Source organism: Trachurus japonicus, chromosome 9, assembly GCF_045865225.1.
Source record: "Trachurus japonicus isolate A0001 chromosome 9, Traja_1.0".
Classification (NCBI taxonomy): domain Eukaryota; kingdom Metazoa; phylum Chordata; class Actinopteri; order Carangiformes; family Carangidae; genus Trachurus; species Trachurus japonicus.
The window spans coordinates 763,228-777,766 of record NC_140915.1 but is presented as its reverse complement, the minus strand read 5'-3'; the positions used below and the strand labels follow the sequence as shown (position 1 = coordinate 777,766).

Below are 14,539 nucleotides of genomic sequence, written 5' to 3'. Positions count from 1 at the left end.
CACAAGTAGTTCCAAGTATTTGCTTCATGTGTCGTAATGTTACATCATTGTACATGATTATTTCAGAGCGTGGTGAATGTGCAGGTCACAACTCGTCCACCTCCATTGTGTTCACTGGGCAGCTCACGTCTCTGCCCCGCCGATCTCAAAGCAACATGCACCAATAATTAAAGGTGATGAACCTACTGCTATGACTATAGGGAATACGGCAATAGGAGAATTTGCCAAAATGTTGAACTATCCCTTTAACACATCATCACCCAGTTCACAAACCAGTTCTGCTAACATGAAACTGTGGTCATTAGATGTTAAACCGTATTAGTTTGATCCCAGTCCGGTAAATGTCTGAGACGAGCTACGTTAGCATGGCTAACACGGAGCTAACGGGCAGCTAGCCGCTTCAGCAAAGAGAATCGTTTTTTCACATGAACTCTAATACTAACTTGGTCGTTGACGGTCTCATGTTCTTCGGTCAAAACACACAGGAGGGCACACAGGGGAGTAACCAGTGCTCTTGTGGAATATACAAGAAGTTCAATAAGATTTAGACACATTCAGGAAAAAAAAAAAATTACTGAATGGTGATATCAGCTCCCTCTGGTCTGTTAGCACCGTTGGACGAGTCATAGATGCGGTGAAATGAAAACTGACTAGGTTGACTATGTAGAATTACCAGAACAACAACAGAAAAAGAATTCCAGCAGTCGATTGCCAGACCGTTGCTAGGTAAAACGGGCCGTTGTTAGGGACAGGAGGAGAACTATGCAGGATATTTACCTTATCTTTTATTTTTACCGTCATTAACAGCAGAATAAATGACTTGTAGCTTGTTACAGGGAGAGTGGAGGCTCTGCAACATACGTGTTTATGACAGATAAGACTACACAAATACACCCATCCTAACATGTATATGATAATCCATTGATCCACCCATTGATTATTAAAAAGGCTTGGTTAGAGTAGAGTAGAGAATACTTATGCTTTCAGCATTCACACTAATGACAGTACTAAGACCCCCTCCCCAACTCAAGCAATAACTGTGTCAACCACAAAGTCACGTCCGCTCTGTTCACAGTCGTGTGACATGATTTCTCAGAAAGGTCTTCCTGTGGTGTCGCTCCACTTCCCTTTGCTGTGACAGCAGCTCAGAGACCAGTCGACTGTCACTGACTGATGGACAAACTGATGAAGACCCTCACATGTTAAAGTCCTGATGGAAAGTCTGTAAGTTCTGCTGCTTTTCTCTCTTTCTCACTCTTTCTCTCATTTCCTGTTTGCAGTTCCCTGTTTTCTACTTCCTGTCTTTCCTGTTGTGTTCACTGTCGTCATGTTAATGTCTCTACTCTTTGACTGTGAAGTGATTATAGACTGATGCTGATGCTTCTCTCTGTGTTTCCTCTACAGGTGAAGGAAGAGCCACTCTGACTGGATGTGGGTCTGAATTCACCTGGTGAGTGTCGTCTTTGTTCTACCACTCAGCTGATTCATGTTCTCAGTCCAGAGGGGAACTCTCCTTTGTTCTGTTTGTTCTCCAGTGGATAAAGGTTCAGTTGTACATGAAGGAAGGTGGTGAATGTTGTGTTTTAAACATTTAGCTATTGAAGGGGAACTATGCAAGATTTGAAAGAACAGTTTGATGTGAGAAGGATTTGAACTTTCCTTCCTTCAGCACCACCTGCTGGTTGACAGCAGAATGACACTGTGGTGGACAGGTGTGTAAACCTTGTTGTGTAAACCTTGTTGTTGTGACTGAGTGCAGCTCTTCCTGCAGGTGGAGGCTCAGCCCTCACTTCAATTTGCTGAGGAACAGATGAGTGTAGTTCACAGTTGTTTTTCACTACAGCCACTTGTTCAGTAACTCTGATGGAGGATTTGTCTTATTTTCATATCTGCACAATTCCATTAAAAAGCTCTGTATATTTACACAAACTTAATACTGAAATAATAAGTCCTAAAAGTAACAAAGGGAAGGAGACATGAAGTTTAATGACAGTACTGAGACTTCCTCCCCCACTCCAGCAATAACTGTGTCAACCACAAAGTCACGTCCGCTCTGTTCACAGTCGTGTCACATGATTTCTCAGAAAAGTCTTCCTATTGTGCAGTTTCAGGCTACATGTCTATTCTTTGTGTTTTTCTCTCTTTATTTCTCACCACCTCGTTCCAGGTTTTGCTCGTAGCCACGTGAAATGGTGCGCCCTGTTGGTCCTATTAGATTTAAGTGCAGCATTTGATCCTGTAGATCACAGCTTACTCCTCAGCAGGCTCAGGGCCTGGGTGGGCGTGACGGGCTCCTAGCTTGGTTTGCATCATACCTCAGCGACAGATGTTTCTCGGTGGCCGTCGGCCCTTACAGGTCAGACTCCACCCCCTTGCATTGTGGGGTACCTCAAGGCTCTGTTCTGGCCCCTCTCCTGTTCGCCCTGTACTGCTCCCACTCAGTCACATCATCAGTAAGTTTCCTGGCATTTCCCATCACTGTTATGCAGATGACATTCAGCTCCATTTTTCATTTACACCTGATAAAATACAGAGCCTCAGCACCCTCCTGGATTGCCTGGCAGCTATTGAAGGCTGGATGGCAGCCAACCTCCTGCAGCTAAATACTGCAAAGACTGTGGTTCTAGTCATAGCCTCCGACTGTGTCACAGCCAGGGTACAAGACCATCCCGGACCACTCAAGGACCACATCCACACAAACATCAAGAACCTTGGAGTGCATTTTGACAAATCTACGCATCTAGAAAAACATGTGAAAACCCTCTCCCCAAACTGGTTCTTCCACCTGAGAAACATTGCCAAGCTCCGTTCCATAGTTTCCCACTCAGAACTAGAAATGTCAATACATGCTTTCATATCATCCAGACTGGACTACTGTAACTCACTCTTCACATGCCTTAATCAGTCATCCATCGACCGCCTTCAACTTGTCCAAAATGCAGCTGCCAGACTAGCCTCGTAAACCAGCCTCTCGTGGAAATGCATTTCATTTCTGAGGGAGAGTCTGGCCTCATTCCCCATGTCAGCGTTTGGGCTGGGCGGGAGTAGTAGCGTTGACAGACAACCCCATTCAGCCAATCAGCAAGTTGGTGTAGTGACGGGGCTTTGCACCAGTCGGTCCCTCATTGGCCAACGTGCTATGTCAATCACAGCGGCGACGCTGATTGGCTCTTAGGTCTTCTGAGGGTTTCAGGCCAAACGCTACAACGGGGATGAGGCCAGACTCTCTTCAGAAATGAAATTAATTGCATTTCCGGGAGCGGCTGGTTTACGAAGCTACTGCCAGACTACTGACAAGGTAAAAAAAAAAAAAACAGACTACTGACAAAGTCAAAAAAACCCTACCACATCACACCCATTCTTGCCACTCTGCACTGGTTACCAGTCCCGTTCAGAATTCATTTCAAGGTGCTGCTACTCACTTATAAAGCACCTACAGCTACAATAATCACCCGCGGTGGGCGGAGACAGCAACGCACGGCACGTAGCCCCGAACGAGGATGTGACGCAATGACGTCGCGTTCTCATGCTGCGTTCGAGATGACTCGGAATTCAGAAAGTCCCAAAACTCCGATATCCGACTTCAAAGCGTTCAAAGAGACGCACCACGCCAGAATAACAAAAAAAAAGACGTTAAAGTAGGCTACATGAAATAAAAATAAATAATAATAATAATAAAAGAATAAATAACCAAAACCATTTACTACCTACACCGAGACAAACTTTCAAATTCATATTCAAAGTGTTTCACGCAGCTAAGTTGCCTCGTATGTGAACACCTGCAGTCCCTCCACTCTTTTCCGTGTTTTCTCCGTGGATGGTTTAATAGGAACTTTTTTTAATGCAATGAAAATGATTTGATTTTGCCCACAACATGCTTTCAGACAAAAGCAGGGCACAAAAAACAGCAGTGAACAATGAGTCTGTACTGCACAGTTCTTCTGTGTAATATTTTAAAGTGGGAGAAATAAACAGCAGTAAAAACACCAGTCTCTCCACTCAGGTTGTAGCGGCCCTTGGTTCCCCGAGAAAGGAGGCGGAGAGTTCCATACGGGTGCATAAGTTTATTGTTTATTATTATTATTAAGAAGAAAAAGTTAAACACATTACACTTCACATAGAATTTCCCCAACACAGATTCAAGAAGCACCCAACTTATCACTATAAAAAAAAGCAAACAAACAAAACTACATTTTATTAACCCATTACAATATTACTAAAACCTTATTTAAAGAATTAAAATATAATGTGAACGGCATCACCCCAAAACAACAAATAAAACAAGACATCAAAAATAAAGTAATAGCCCAAAATTCTGATACACACCTTGTTCCACAAACCAAGGGAGCTAATAGAATGGAAGGTGCCAACTCTAACGTCTGTCTCCAAATAACAAAACAAGACCAAACTATAAGGAAAACTGCACCAACACAAAGATTACAAATAATTCTACAAAGAAAACTCACTCAAAAAGCCACGAACATGGAGAACAAAGGGAGGATGGTGGAGATGCACACAGGTGAGCGCACACACCCACAGGAAGAGCTGACAGGTGACAGAGGCCTCCTCCCTTTTATACCCCGCTCCCTTGACAAGAAAACTGACCACTAGATGGCAGTAATACACTGACCTTTACACAGATCATGTGACCTCCTCCCCTCCCCCCACTGCCTGTTCAAAGTTTACTTTCACTTTTGAGCCAGCGTCTTTCGTGGCAGTTCTTTTTCAGCTGTTAAGGTAAGGTAAAAGTTAAAATGTTTGATCGCTGATCAATATGGGCTGTAACTGCCTATCACTAATTACAGACTGTTAGATGGCGTTTTCTCCATAACTTCCAGTGTTTTAAAGTTCTTGTGTGAATGCGTATGTAGTAGGCTGTGTCTCCCAATATGTGTCCCCTGTGTTCCTTGTTTTTATCATGTAAAGCACTTTGAGCTGTCGTGGGCATGAAAAGTGCCATACAAATAAAGCCTGATTGATTGATTGATCATCGATCAATACTGCGTATCACTAATCAATACCAATACTGCCTATCACAGATCAATACTGAACACCTTATGTTGTTATCAGGGTTTTCCTGAGACTTTACTGATGATTGATTTTCCAGTGTTGATCAATGTTCAGCAACAGGTTCTTCACAGTAACTGAGTACATTTAGTGCAGTACAGTTGTGAGGTATTTGTACTTTCCTTGAGTATTTCCTTGTTGAGCTACTTCCTGCTTGTACTGCAGCTCATGTACCTGACAGGTGAAGCTACTGGTCACTTTCCAGCTGCAGGTTGTAGATTAAAAACACTGTCTTTGTGTCCCCACCATTCATGTCTGTGATTACACACAGCAAACACTCTGGGTTATTGATTATTGGACACAAATCATCAATATTGTTCTGAAGAATTTTTTTTAGAGCTGCAACAGTTTTTAGCCTCAAACACTGAAGAATTCCTTGTTTTCTTTGACTGTAAACTGAATGTTTTTGTCTCTTTGATTGTTGCTGTGGACAAAACAAGACGTGGCCTCAGACTGAGACGAACTTTGTTTCCTGAAATTTGATGGAGCAGACGATGAATGGATTGACAGAGACAATAAGTGAAGAGTCTTGTTCTCTCTCTGAATTTCCAGTGAGTGAAATGACTGAATGTTGTGATAATGAAGCTGTGAGGTGAAATAAGTTTACTACCTACACCGGGACAAACTTTGCATTCAAAGTGCTTCACGTAGCTAAGGTGCCTAACGTGTGAACAGCTACAGCCCCTTACTCTTTTTCCTGTTTTCTCCGTGGATGGTTTAATAGGAACTCTTTTTTTTAAATGCAATGAAATGTATTTTATTTTGGCCACAACATGCTTTTAGACAAAAACAGGGCACAAAACAAAACAGCAGTGACCTTGTGCAATATAATCATACTAAAAACATGAGGCAGCTCATTACTGCTGCTTAGTGCCTACCCTCTACAATGCAGCCGTCTGGTCCAACGTAGAAACATGAGTCACAGTTCTTCTACTGTGTAATGTTTTAAATATTTAGGGTTCAGTGGGAGAAATAAACTGCAGCAAAAACACCAGTCTCTCCACTCAGATCTGCAGCTTCATGACGCCATCTAGTGGACTGATAGTAGAAGTACAGCAGCTGATGGCAGCTTCCTCTTCCTCACTGCTGTGTGACTGCATTCAGCTGACACTGATATGAAGCAGAGGAGAAGAGCCAATCAGTGGAGGAGCAGCTGGAGACATGATGGACATGTGAGCTGCTGTGCAGATGAATGATGTGTGTTTCCTCTGCAGGTGAAGCTACAAAGTGTGTGTGAGCTGATGTGGATGTGAGCTCAGCAGCATGGATCAGTGTGAGGACAGAGAGGAGGGAGCCCCTCCCTCTAAAACCAAGAGCCAGACCACAGGTCAAAGGTCAGAATTAAAACAGTCAGAAAGACTTTTCTCTCTAAAAGTCAGTTGTTGTGTTTATTAAAAAATTGAAGATATTTTTCATCAGTTTTTCTCCAACAGGCACATTTATCAGTTGTGTTGTTGTTTCAGGATGCAGCAGCAGAGACCAGACTCTCCTGAACCCAGCTGTCTGTCTTTAAAGAGCAACACGTCAATGGGAGGGCTCATTTACTTTAAAGGAGGACTAGGTTCAGCTGATCAGATGTAAGACAAAACTAGATTTCAAAGCTTTCGAGTCTCTGTTGAACGTTCTTCCTGTGGAGTCAAATTTCAATGATTCTCCATAAAATCAGAGTTATAACTCGGATACACATTGTCCCTACCTGAACATCCACATGTTAAAGGACAAGTGACGTCTTTTATAACCTGGACCTTATTTCTGGCATAAAATAAGGTCATTTACTCACCCATGTAACTTTGGTGTCACTTTGGACAATATTTAGGTCCATTCAAGAGTTTATGAATATAGCCATATAGTGGGAGTGATTGGGGCACTGAAATGCAAATAACATATTATCTGTTATCGTCATCCAGGGTCTGCAGAAAGCTGACAAATATTCAGCCAGGTTGCATAAAACTGCAAAACTTTTCTGTATTCATGTTCCATGTATCTAAACTATTTAACATGAGTTGTGTTGTTGTTTCAGGATCCAGCAGCAGAGACCAGACTCTCCTGAACCCAGCTGTCTGTCTTTAAAGAGCAACCAGTCAAGAGACTGGGGCATTGACTTTAAAGGAGGAGGTGGATCAGCTGATCAGATGTAAGCTGTAACTGACAGTCAGACTCAGGTTATTGTAGAAAAGAACCAGTTTGTATGATGTGTTGTTGGACCAGGTCTGAAACCAAAGTGTCTGTGTCTGTTGTGAACGTCCTCAGGGGACATATAAAGTCCATCTTGTATTATCTCTCTGTCCTGATGTTGACTTGACACTGATTCCTCCACAGAGTGGACCAGGAGAGCTCAGAGGTTCCCAGTGGTCAGTCTGCCCAGCAGCATCAAACACACCTGGACTCCATATTTATGGTGAGGACATGTCCACCAGCTGCTGTTACATCTGTTGTGTTCACCATCATCTCCATGCTGCACTTTGACACCAGTGGATTGTCAGTCTGTCAGGTTTTAGTTTGATGCTGTCACTCATAGAGTTTCTGTTCCAGCTGCTGGAGGAGAACATGGTCACTTTTGTCAAGAACGAGCTGAAGAAGATCCACAAACTTCTGAGTCCAGATTACCCAGAATGCTCAGGGAGTCAGAGGGAGGATGAGGAGGTGGTGGATGGTGAGGATGAAGAGCAGATGAGCATCAGAGAGGCGTTAGTGAAGATCACAGTGAACTTCCTGAGGAGGATGAAGCAGGAGGAGCTGGCTGAGCGTCTGCAGAGCAGTAAGAGGATTTCTCTAAAGATTCAACATGATGGACAAATGAGACGTTCACTGACATCAGCACATGGAGGGAAACGTGTTCATAAAGTCGTTATTTAAAGGAATTATCATGTTATATTTTCTTATTGGTCTGATTTCTTGTGTTTTCATTCAGAATATTTTGCTCCAGTTTGTCATCGTAAACTCAAATCTGTCCTGAAGAAGAAGTTCCAGTGTGTGTTTGAGGGGATCTCTAAAGCAGGAAACCCAACCCTTCTGAACCAGATCTACACAGAGCTCTACATCACTGAGGGAGGGGCTGGAGGGGTCAATGATGAACATGAGGTCAGACAGATTGAAACAGCGTCCAGGAAACCAGACAGACCAGAAACAACCATCAGACAAGAAGACATCTTTAAAGCCCCACCTGGAAGAGACCGACCAATCAGAACAGTGATGACAAAGGGAGTGGCTGGCATTGGGAAAACAGTCTTAACACAGAAGTTCACTCTGGACTGGGCTGAAGACAAAGACAACCAGGACATACACTTCACATTTCCCTTCACCTTCAGAGAGCTGAATGTGCTGAAAGAGAAAAAGTTCAGCTTGGTGGAACTTGTTCATCACTTCTTCTCTGAAACCAAAGAAGCAGGAATCTGCAGGTTTGATCAGTTCCAGGTCGTCTTCATCTTTGACGGTCTGGACGAGTGTCGACTTCCTCTGGACTTCCACAACACTGAGATCCTGACTGATGTGACAGAGTCCACCTCAGTCAACGTGCTGCTGACCAACCTCATCAGAGGGAACCTGCTTCCCTCTGCTCGCCTCTGGATAACCACACGACCTGCAGCGGCCAATCAGATCCCTCCTGAGTGTGTTCACATGGTGACAGAGGTCAGAGGGTTCACTGACCCACAGAAGGAGGAGTACTTTAGGAAGAGGTTCAGAGATGAGGAGCAGGCCAGAGAGATCATCTCCCACATCAAGACCTCACGAAGCCTCCACATCATGTGCCACATCCCAGTCTTCTGCTGGATCACTGCTACAGTTCTGGAGGAGCTGTTGAAGACCAGAGAGGGAGGAGAGCTGCCCAAGACCCTGACTGAGATGTACATCCACTTCCTGGTGGTTTATCTAAAACTGAAGAAGGTCAAGTATGATGGAGGAACTGAGACAGATCCACACTGGAGTCCAGACAGCAGGAAGATGATTGAGTCTCTGGGAAAACTGGCTTTTGAGCAGCTGCAGAAAGGAAACCTGATCTTCTATGAATCAGACCTGACAGAGTGTGGCATCGATATCAGAGCAGCCTCAGTGTACTCAGGAGTGTTCACACAGATCTTTAAAGAGGAGAGAGGCCTGTACCAGGACAAGGTGTTCTGCTTCGTCCATCTGAGTGTTCAGGAGTTTCTGGCTGCTCTTCATGTCCATCTGACCTTCATCAACTCTGGACTCAACCTGATGTCACAACAACAAACAACATCCAGGTGGTCTAAAGTGTTTGGAGACACATTGACACCTTTCTACCAGAGCGCTGTGGACGAGGCCTTACAGAGTCCAAATGGACACCTGGACTTGTTCCTCCGCTTCCTCCTGGGTCTTTCACTGAAGACCAATCAGACTCTCCTACGAGGTCTGATGACACAGACAGGAAGTGACTCAGGGTCCAATAAGAAAACAGTCCAGTACATCAAGAAGAAGATTGAAGAGACTCCCTCTGCAGAGAAAAGCATCAACCTGTTCCACTGTCTGAATGAACTCAATGACCGTTCACTAGTGGTGGAGATCCAACAGTCCCTGAGATCAGGACGTCTCTCCACAGATAAACTATCTCCTGCTCAGTGGTCGGCTCTGGGCTTCATCTTACTGTCATCAGAAGAAGATCTGGACGAGTTTGATCTGAAGAAATACTCTGCTTCAGAGGAGGCTCTTCTGAGGCTGCTGCCAGTGGTCAAAGCCTCTAACAAAGCTCTGTAAGTGTAGAGATAGTTGGATTTATTCATCATTGTATAAAAACACTTCTATCTTTTCAACAGGACAGAGAATAAATCCCTTTCTTCTTTAATTCCTAATGATCATCTCTTCAGACTGAGCGGCTGTAACCTCTCAGAGAGAAGCTGTGAAGCTCTGTCCTCAGTCCTCAGCTCCCAGTCCTCTAGTCTGAGACACCTGGACCTGAGTAACAACAACCTGCAGGACTCAGGAGTGAAGCTGTTGTCTGGTGGACTGGAGAGTCCACACTGTAGACTGGAGACTCTCAGGTGAGGATCCATCCAGCTGTTTATCTTGAACACAGCAGCAGGTGTTGACAGAGGGTTGTTGTGTGTTGTTGTGTGTGCTCAGTCTGTCAGGATGTCTGGTCACAGAGGAAGGCTGTGCTTCTCTGGCCTCAGCTCTGAGCTCCAACCCCTCCCATCTGAGAGAGCTGGACCTGAGCTACAACCATCCAGGAGACTCAGGAGAGAAGCTGCTGTCTGCTGGACTGGAGGATCCAGGCTGGAGACTGGAGTCTCTCAGGTATGGAGATGCTGCTGCAGCCACACACACTGTCTGATAGAGGAGGAGGAGGAGCTGGAACATTTTCTATGGCCCCGTTTACACCTGGTCACACCTGGTATTAACATCTGTCTCAGGTGATTGATGCATTGATAACATCAGATCTGATCACTGAGACCATATCCAGAGGTGGTGTAGGCCACAGTGAAGCTCCGCCCACTCCACTGACGTCCTCTGTCTCAGTCTGATTCGTCCCAACACAGTTTATAATGAAGCCAAAATCTCTGAGTGTTTCAAACATGAGCTGTGCAGCTTCCATCAGTCACAGTGATGAACTACTGGGATCAGGAGTTTCTCCTCCTGATGACTTCAGTGTCTCATCATAACTCACTGTTTCATATTCAGTAGAAGAGATCTCAATGATGAAACCAGATGTTGGCAGCTGTGCTCTGAGTCTCTCCAGATGTTTGGATCAGACTTTATTTCAGAGTTGATGAGGAAACATTTCAGCTGCTGCTGGTTTAAAGTTATGGTTGGTTCATGTTCAGAAACACTTTTTGTTATACTGGGTGAAATGGTCCTTCCATCCTGAGAGTAGTCAATACATTATCTATTCAGAAAAAGGAACAAAAACAATCGGACCTCTGTGGCAGCTGCAGGATAGACAAAACTCTGACCAATACATACTTTTCGCTCCGAGAAGGAAAAACTGATCAGATGCCTTCATGTCTGGTTCTGCCTATGCCCAATCAAGCTGCCATCTCACTCTCTCGCGTGCGTGATCACAGTCTTCACCCAGGTCCACGTAAAGGTGAAGGCGTGGCTTCAGAGAGAAGTCTGAGGAAAGGGGCTGGGGCTTTTGACTTTGTATTTTCAAAATGTGGCCAGATAGAACCGTTTTTCCAGAGTCTCCAACCCTCTCTGTCTGGTCAGATATTGATGATCAATAATCAGCTCAGTCTCTCTGAGATCCTGGTCTTGTCCTGATGAGATGTGTTGTTGTGTTGAGGAGACAGTCAATCACAGTGTGACATCCAGATGTCCTCACTGTCCAGAGGCCTGGAGCTGTCAATCAGAAGACAGTGAGTGTAGTGAACAGTGTAATAATCAGTGTTTGTGGCTGAATGTGTGTGTGATCAAACAGCTGTTTTCAGACTGTGTGTGTGCTGACTCCAGATCAGATGAAGCCACAAAGTGTCTCCTTAATGAAAGTCTCCAGCAGCTGGAGCTTCACTTCCTGTCTGAGTCCATGTGCTCTGAGCTGAGCCTGCTTCTCTCTGCTCTACAGTTTCTCTGCTTCCTCTGGACTCTGACTTCAAGTCCAGTCAAAATGTGTGGACAGGTTTGATGGAGCTCAGGACTGGTCCTGAGGACGGCTGCTTTATTCCACATGATGTGACTGATCTCAGTGAGTCAGTGTGTTGCAGCTGATCTGTGTGAAGAGCAGAGAAGAACAGAGTCATTGATCATGAGATCCTGATCCGTCCTGTCACTGTGATCAGATGGTTTCTATTAGAGCTCCTTCATCCACTCACTGCTGCTGTGGCCATAGGCGTCATTTACGCTGGGAACGCTGGGGACATGTCCCCCATAGACGGATTACCGCATGGGCAAAGTGGGCGTGTGCCCAGGGCCCCAGACCCAATAGGGGCCCTTGGCCTTCAGAGTTTTTTTTTTTTTTTTTTTTTGTACAATTAAAAAAATATATATATTGGAATGAATGTGGTTTTGAAAATGTAGTATGATTATAAAATCAATTGAATGCTTTAGAAATGATAAATCAGTAATGTGTGATGACACAATGACGTGCTGGGGTCAAATGTACAGTGCGTTTTTGGAATGGAGACGCGGGCGCTCAGTGGATCAGCTGTTAACTGCTAGACAAAAACAAAGGAAAGAAAAGGCTGAAACGGTTGAAACGGTTGAAACTGCGATATGTAAGTGGCCGTAGAGGACAGACTGATCCGAGAGTTGGACTACCTTATCAAGGACTTTTCCAGGAAAAAGCCGGTGGTTTTGTTGAGTAGTTTCTATAGGCTGTAGCCGATATCCAAGTACTCCAGTAGGCTACTCGGCATCCGAGTGCAGTCCGACCCCGACTCATAGGCGCCGATTCCGTGGATGCTCCGGTGCTCAAGCACCCACTGACCAGGTTGAGCACCCTGGGGGGCACGCCACCAGATGCGCATTTCTCCGTGCCGGTCGGCAAGCGCCTTGGTCCCTCAGCTGTGTGTGTGTGTGTGTGTGTGTGTGTGTGTGTGTGTGTGTGTGTGTGTGCGTGTAGCCTGTGTGAATGTGTGTTAATCTCTCTCGCGCTCTGTTAGGATGAATAAATAGAAACCGCTGCAGAGCGTGAGCCTGGCACAGAGGTGCGCGCTCTGGCGCATCTGACTCAATCTGTTAACGGCGCAGAAAGGAAACTGGCTCCGCTCCGCGGCTATTTCACGTCCGACGTCTATGGTAAACTCACGTTTTTATTGATATTGTAGCGTCCGATCCGACGTAACTACAACAACATAACACAAATTTATCTGACAGCTCTCACTTCTTCATCTTCACTAACTCACCTACACACACACGCCCACACACACAGGACTCTGTCATCCTCACACTCACCCCGGCCCCTCATCCAACCGGCCCCTCATCCAACCATACCCTACCTGCCCGTACTGCACCATGCACATTGACAGTCAGTCAGAAATCACAGAACTTAAACATCATAACAAGAACGTTACTGCGGGGTCGCTACAATATTTACAGTTTTTCAGTTGTGCAATAGGCTCTTATTAATAATCCAATCCCATTGCTACGTGGCATGATGCGCACCAGTGTTTGTAGAGCCCGGTTCAAGGGTGCACAACCCCCCCACCCCCCGCGCGCACCACGGGCAAAAACATAAATATTGTCCTGTACATGGCAGGTGCCAAACAAAAAAGACCTAAAATGACAGTGATTTTGTTTTGTTGTGTGTTGCCCGGTGTTATGTGCGTAATGGGAAGAGCGCCTTTGCGCGCACACTGTTTGCTTGTGTAGGCAGGGGCCCGTGGCGAGTTTGTGTCCAGGGCCCGTGGTCATGATAATCCGTCTATGCATGTCCCCAGCACTTTTTGTCAAGAACAATTTTGTCCCCACCACAAGGAGGCAGGTAGCAAAGGGAGCGTGCTTCATGCTCTCTCCGCGCCGGTAAAACATCAACTCCACTCGTCTGTACTCGGTTTTCCACACACACACACAGGTCTGTCTCTAGCTTTGTATGTATGGATGTGTGTGTGTGTCCCGTGTGCAGACGCAACTGACAAATATTTATAGACGGACAAGCAACAACTTCATTACCGGTAATCATCATTTTATTTTGAAAATTGACCGGATTCTCTCGCCTTTTCTGTGCCCGACTTCCTGTCTGTTACGAGCTGTTCTATCCAGCTTGACATATGGCGCTCGCGGCTCGCGTGAAAAATAGAACAGACGCCGAACTGAAGCGCGACAGCGGATTGTAGCCTACCGGATGAGACAGCATCCGATATATGCTTAATATGTTTGGGTGCAGGGGCGGATCTAGGTTCATGGGAGATCCGAGGCCTAGCCCAGAGGAAGGAAAGACAAAGATCTGCCTTCTTTTTTGTCTTTGACTGTGATAGGCCTAGGCTACTGGAAATTTCAACATATCAACGTTAGGTAGACAAGAGAGAGAGAGAGAGAGAGAAAACTTTATTGATCCCAATGGGCAATTCAGTTTGCAGTTGCACCTAGCCATGGTGAATAAATACATAAATAAACAAAGGACAATACAATACCACAACCAGCATGACGTGAAAAGAGTCTCAGCAACACATTCAAATTGACATTCAACATTTAAGAGCCAGGGGAAATAAGCCTAATAAGATATGGTGTGCCCCTACACGCACACACACATACACTTAAGCAAGTAAAAAAATAAAAAATAAAAAGGAGAAAAGAACCAAACTAACCTACCTACGCATGACAATCTTATTCAGAAGCCTGATAGAGGATGGGATAAAAGAGTCAGAGTAGCGATTAGTTTTGGTCCTGGCTGCGCAATAGCGCTGCCCTGAGGGCATCAGCATGAATTCACTCCTCAGGGCGTGGCCAGGCTGACTCATAATGCATTTGGCTTTTTACACTACCTGCCTCTTCCATAGTGAGCTCAGGTCATCGAGTTGCACTCCGATGACCTTAGAGCAGACCTTTATAATGCTGGCAAGACTGTTTTTGTCTTTCA

The 14,539-nt window shown here is 45.1% G+C and overlaps 1 protein-coding gene and 1 long non-coding RNA gene across 2 annotated transcripts in view; both read left to right on the top strand.

The window, feature by feature from the left end:
• LOC146980441 (protein NLRC3-like) overlaps positions 1 to 14,539 on the top strand; it is a 140,337-nt gene that overhangs the window by 67,556 nt on the left and 58,242 nt on the right. Inside the window, exons 7-10 of the mRNA XM_085787954.1 lie at positions 7,600 to 7,825; positions 7,979 to 9,776; positions 9,891 to 10,064; positions 10,147 to 10,320. Of these exons, the coding sequence (XP_085644080.1) occupies positions 7,600 to 7,825; positions 7,979 to 9,776; positions 9,891 to 10,064; positions 10,147 to 10,320 (2,372 nt within the window). The remainder of the gene's footprint in view (positions 1 to 7,599; positions 7,826 to 7,978; positions 9,777 to 9,890; positions 10,065 to 10,146; positions 10,321 to 14,539) is intronic.
• Positions 4,689 to 6,585, top strand: LOC146980444 (uncharacterized). Its single transcript, XR_015036532.1, has 4 exons — positions 4,689 to 4,737; positions 5,508 to 5,618; positions 6,282 to 6,401; positions 6,531 to 6,585. It is a non-coding gene; the product is annotated as an uncharacterized LOC146980444 (long non-coding RNA).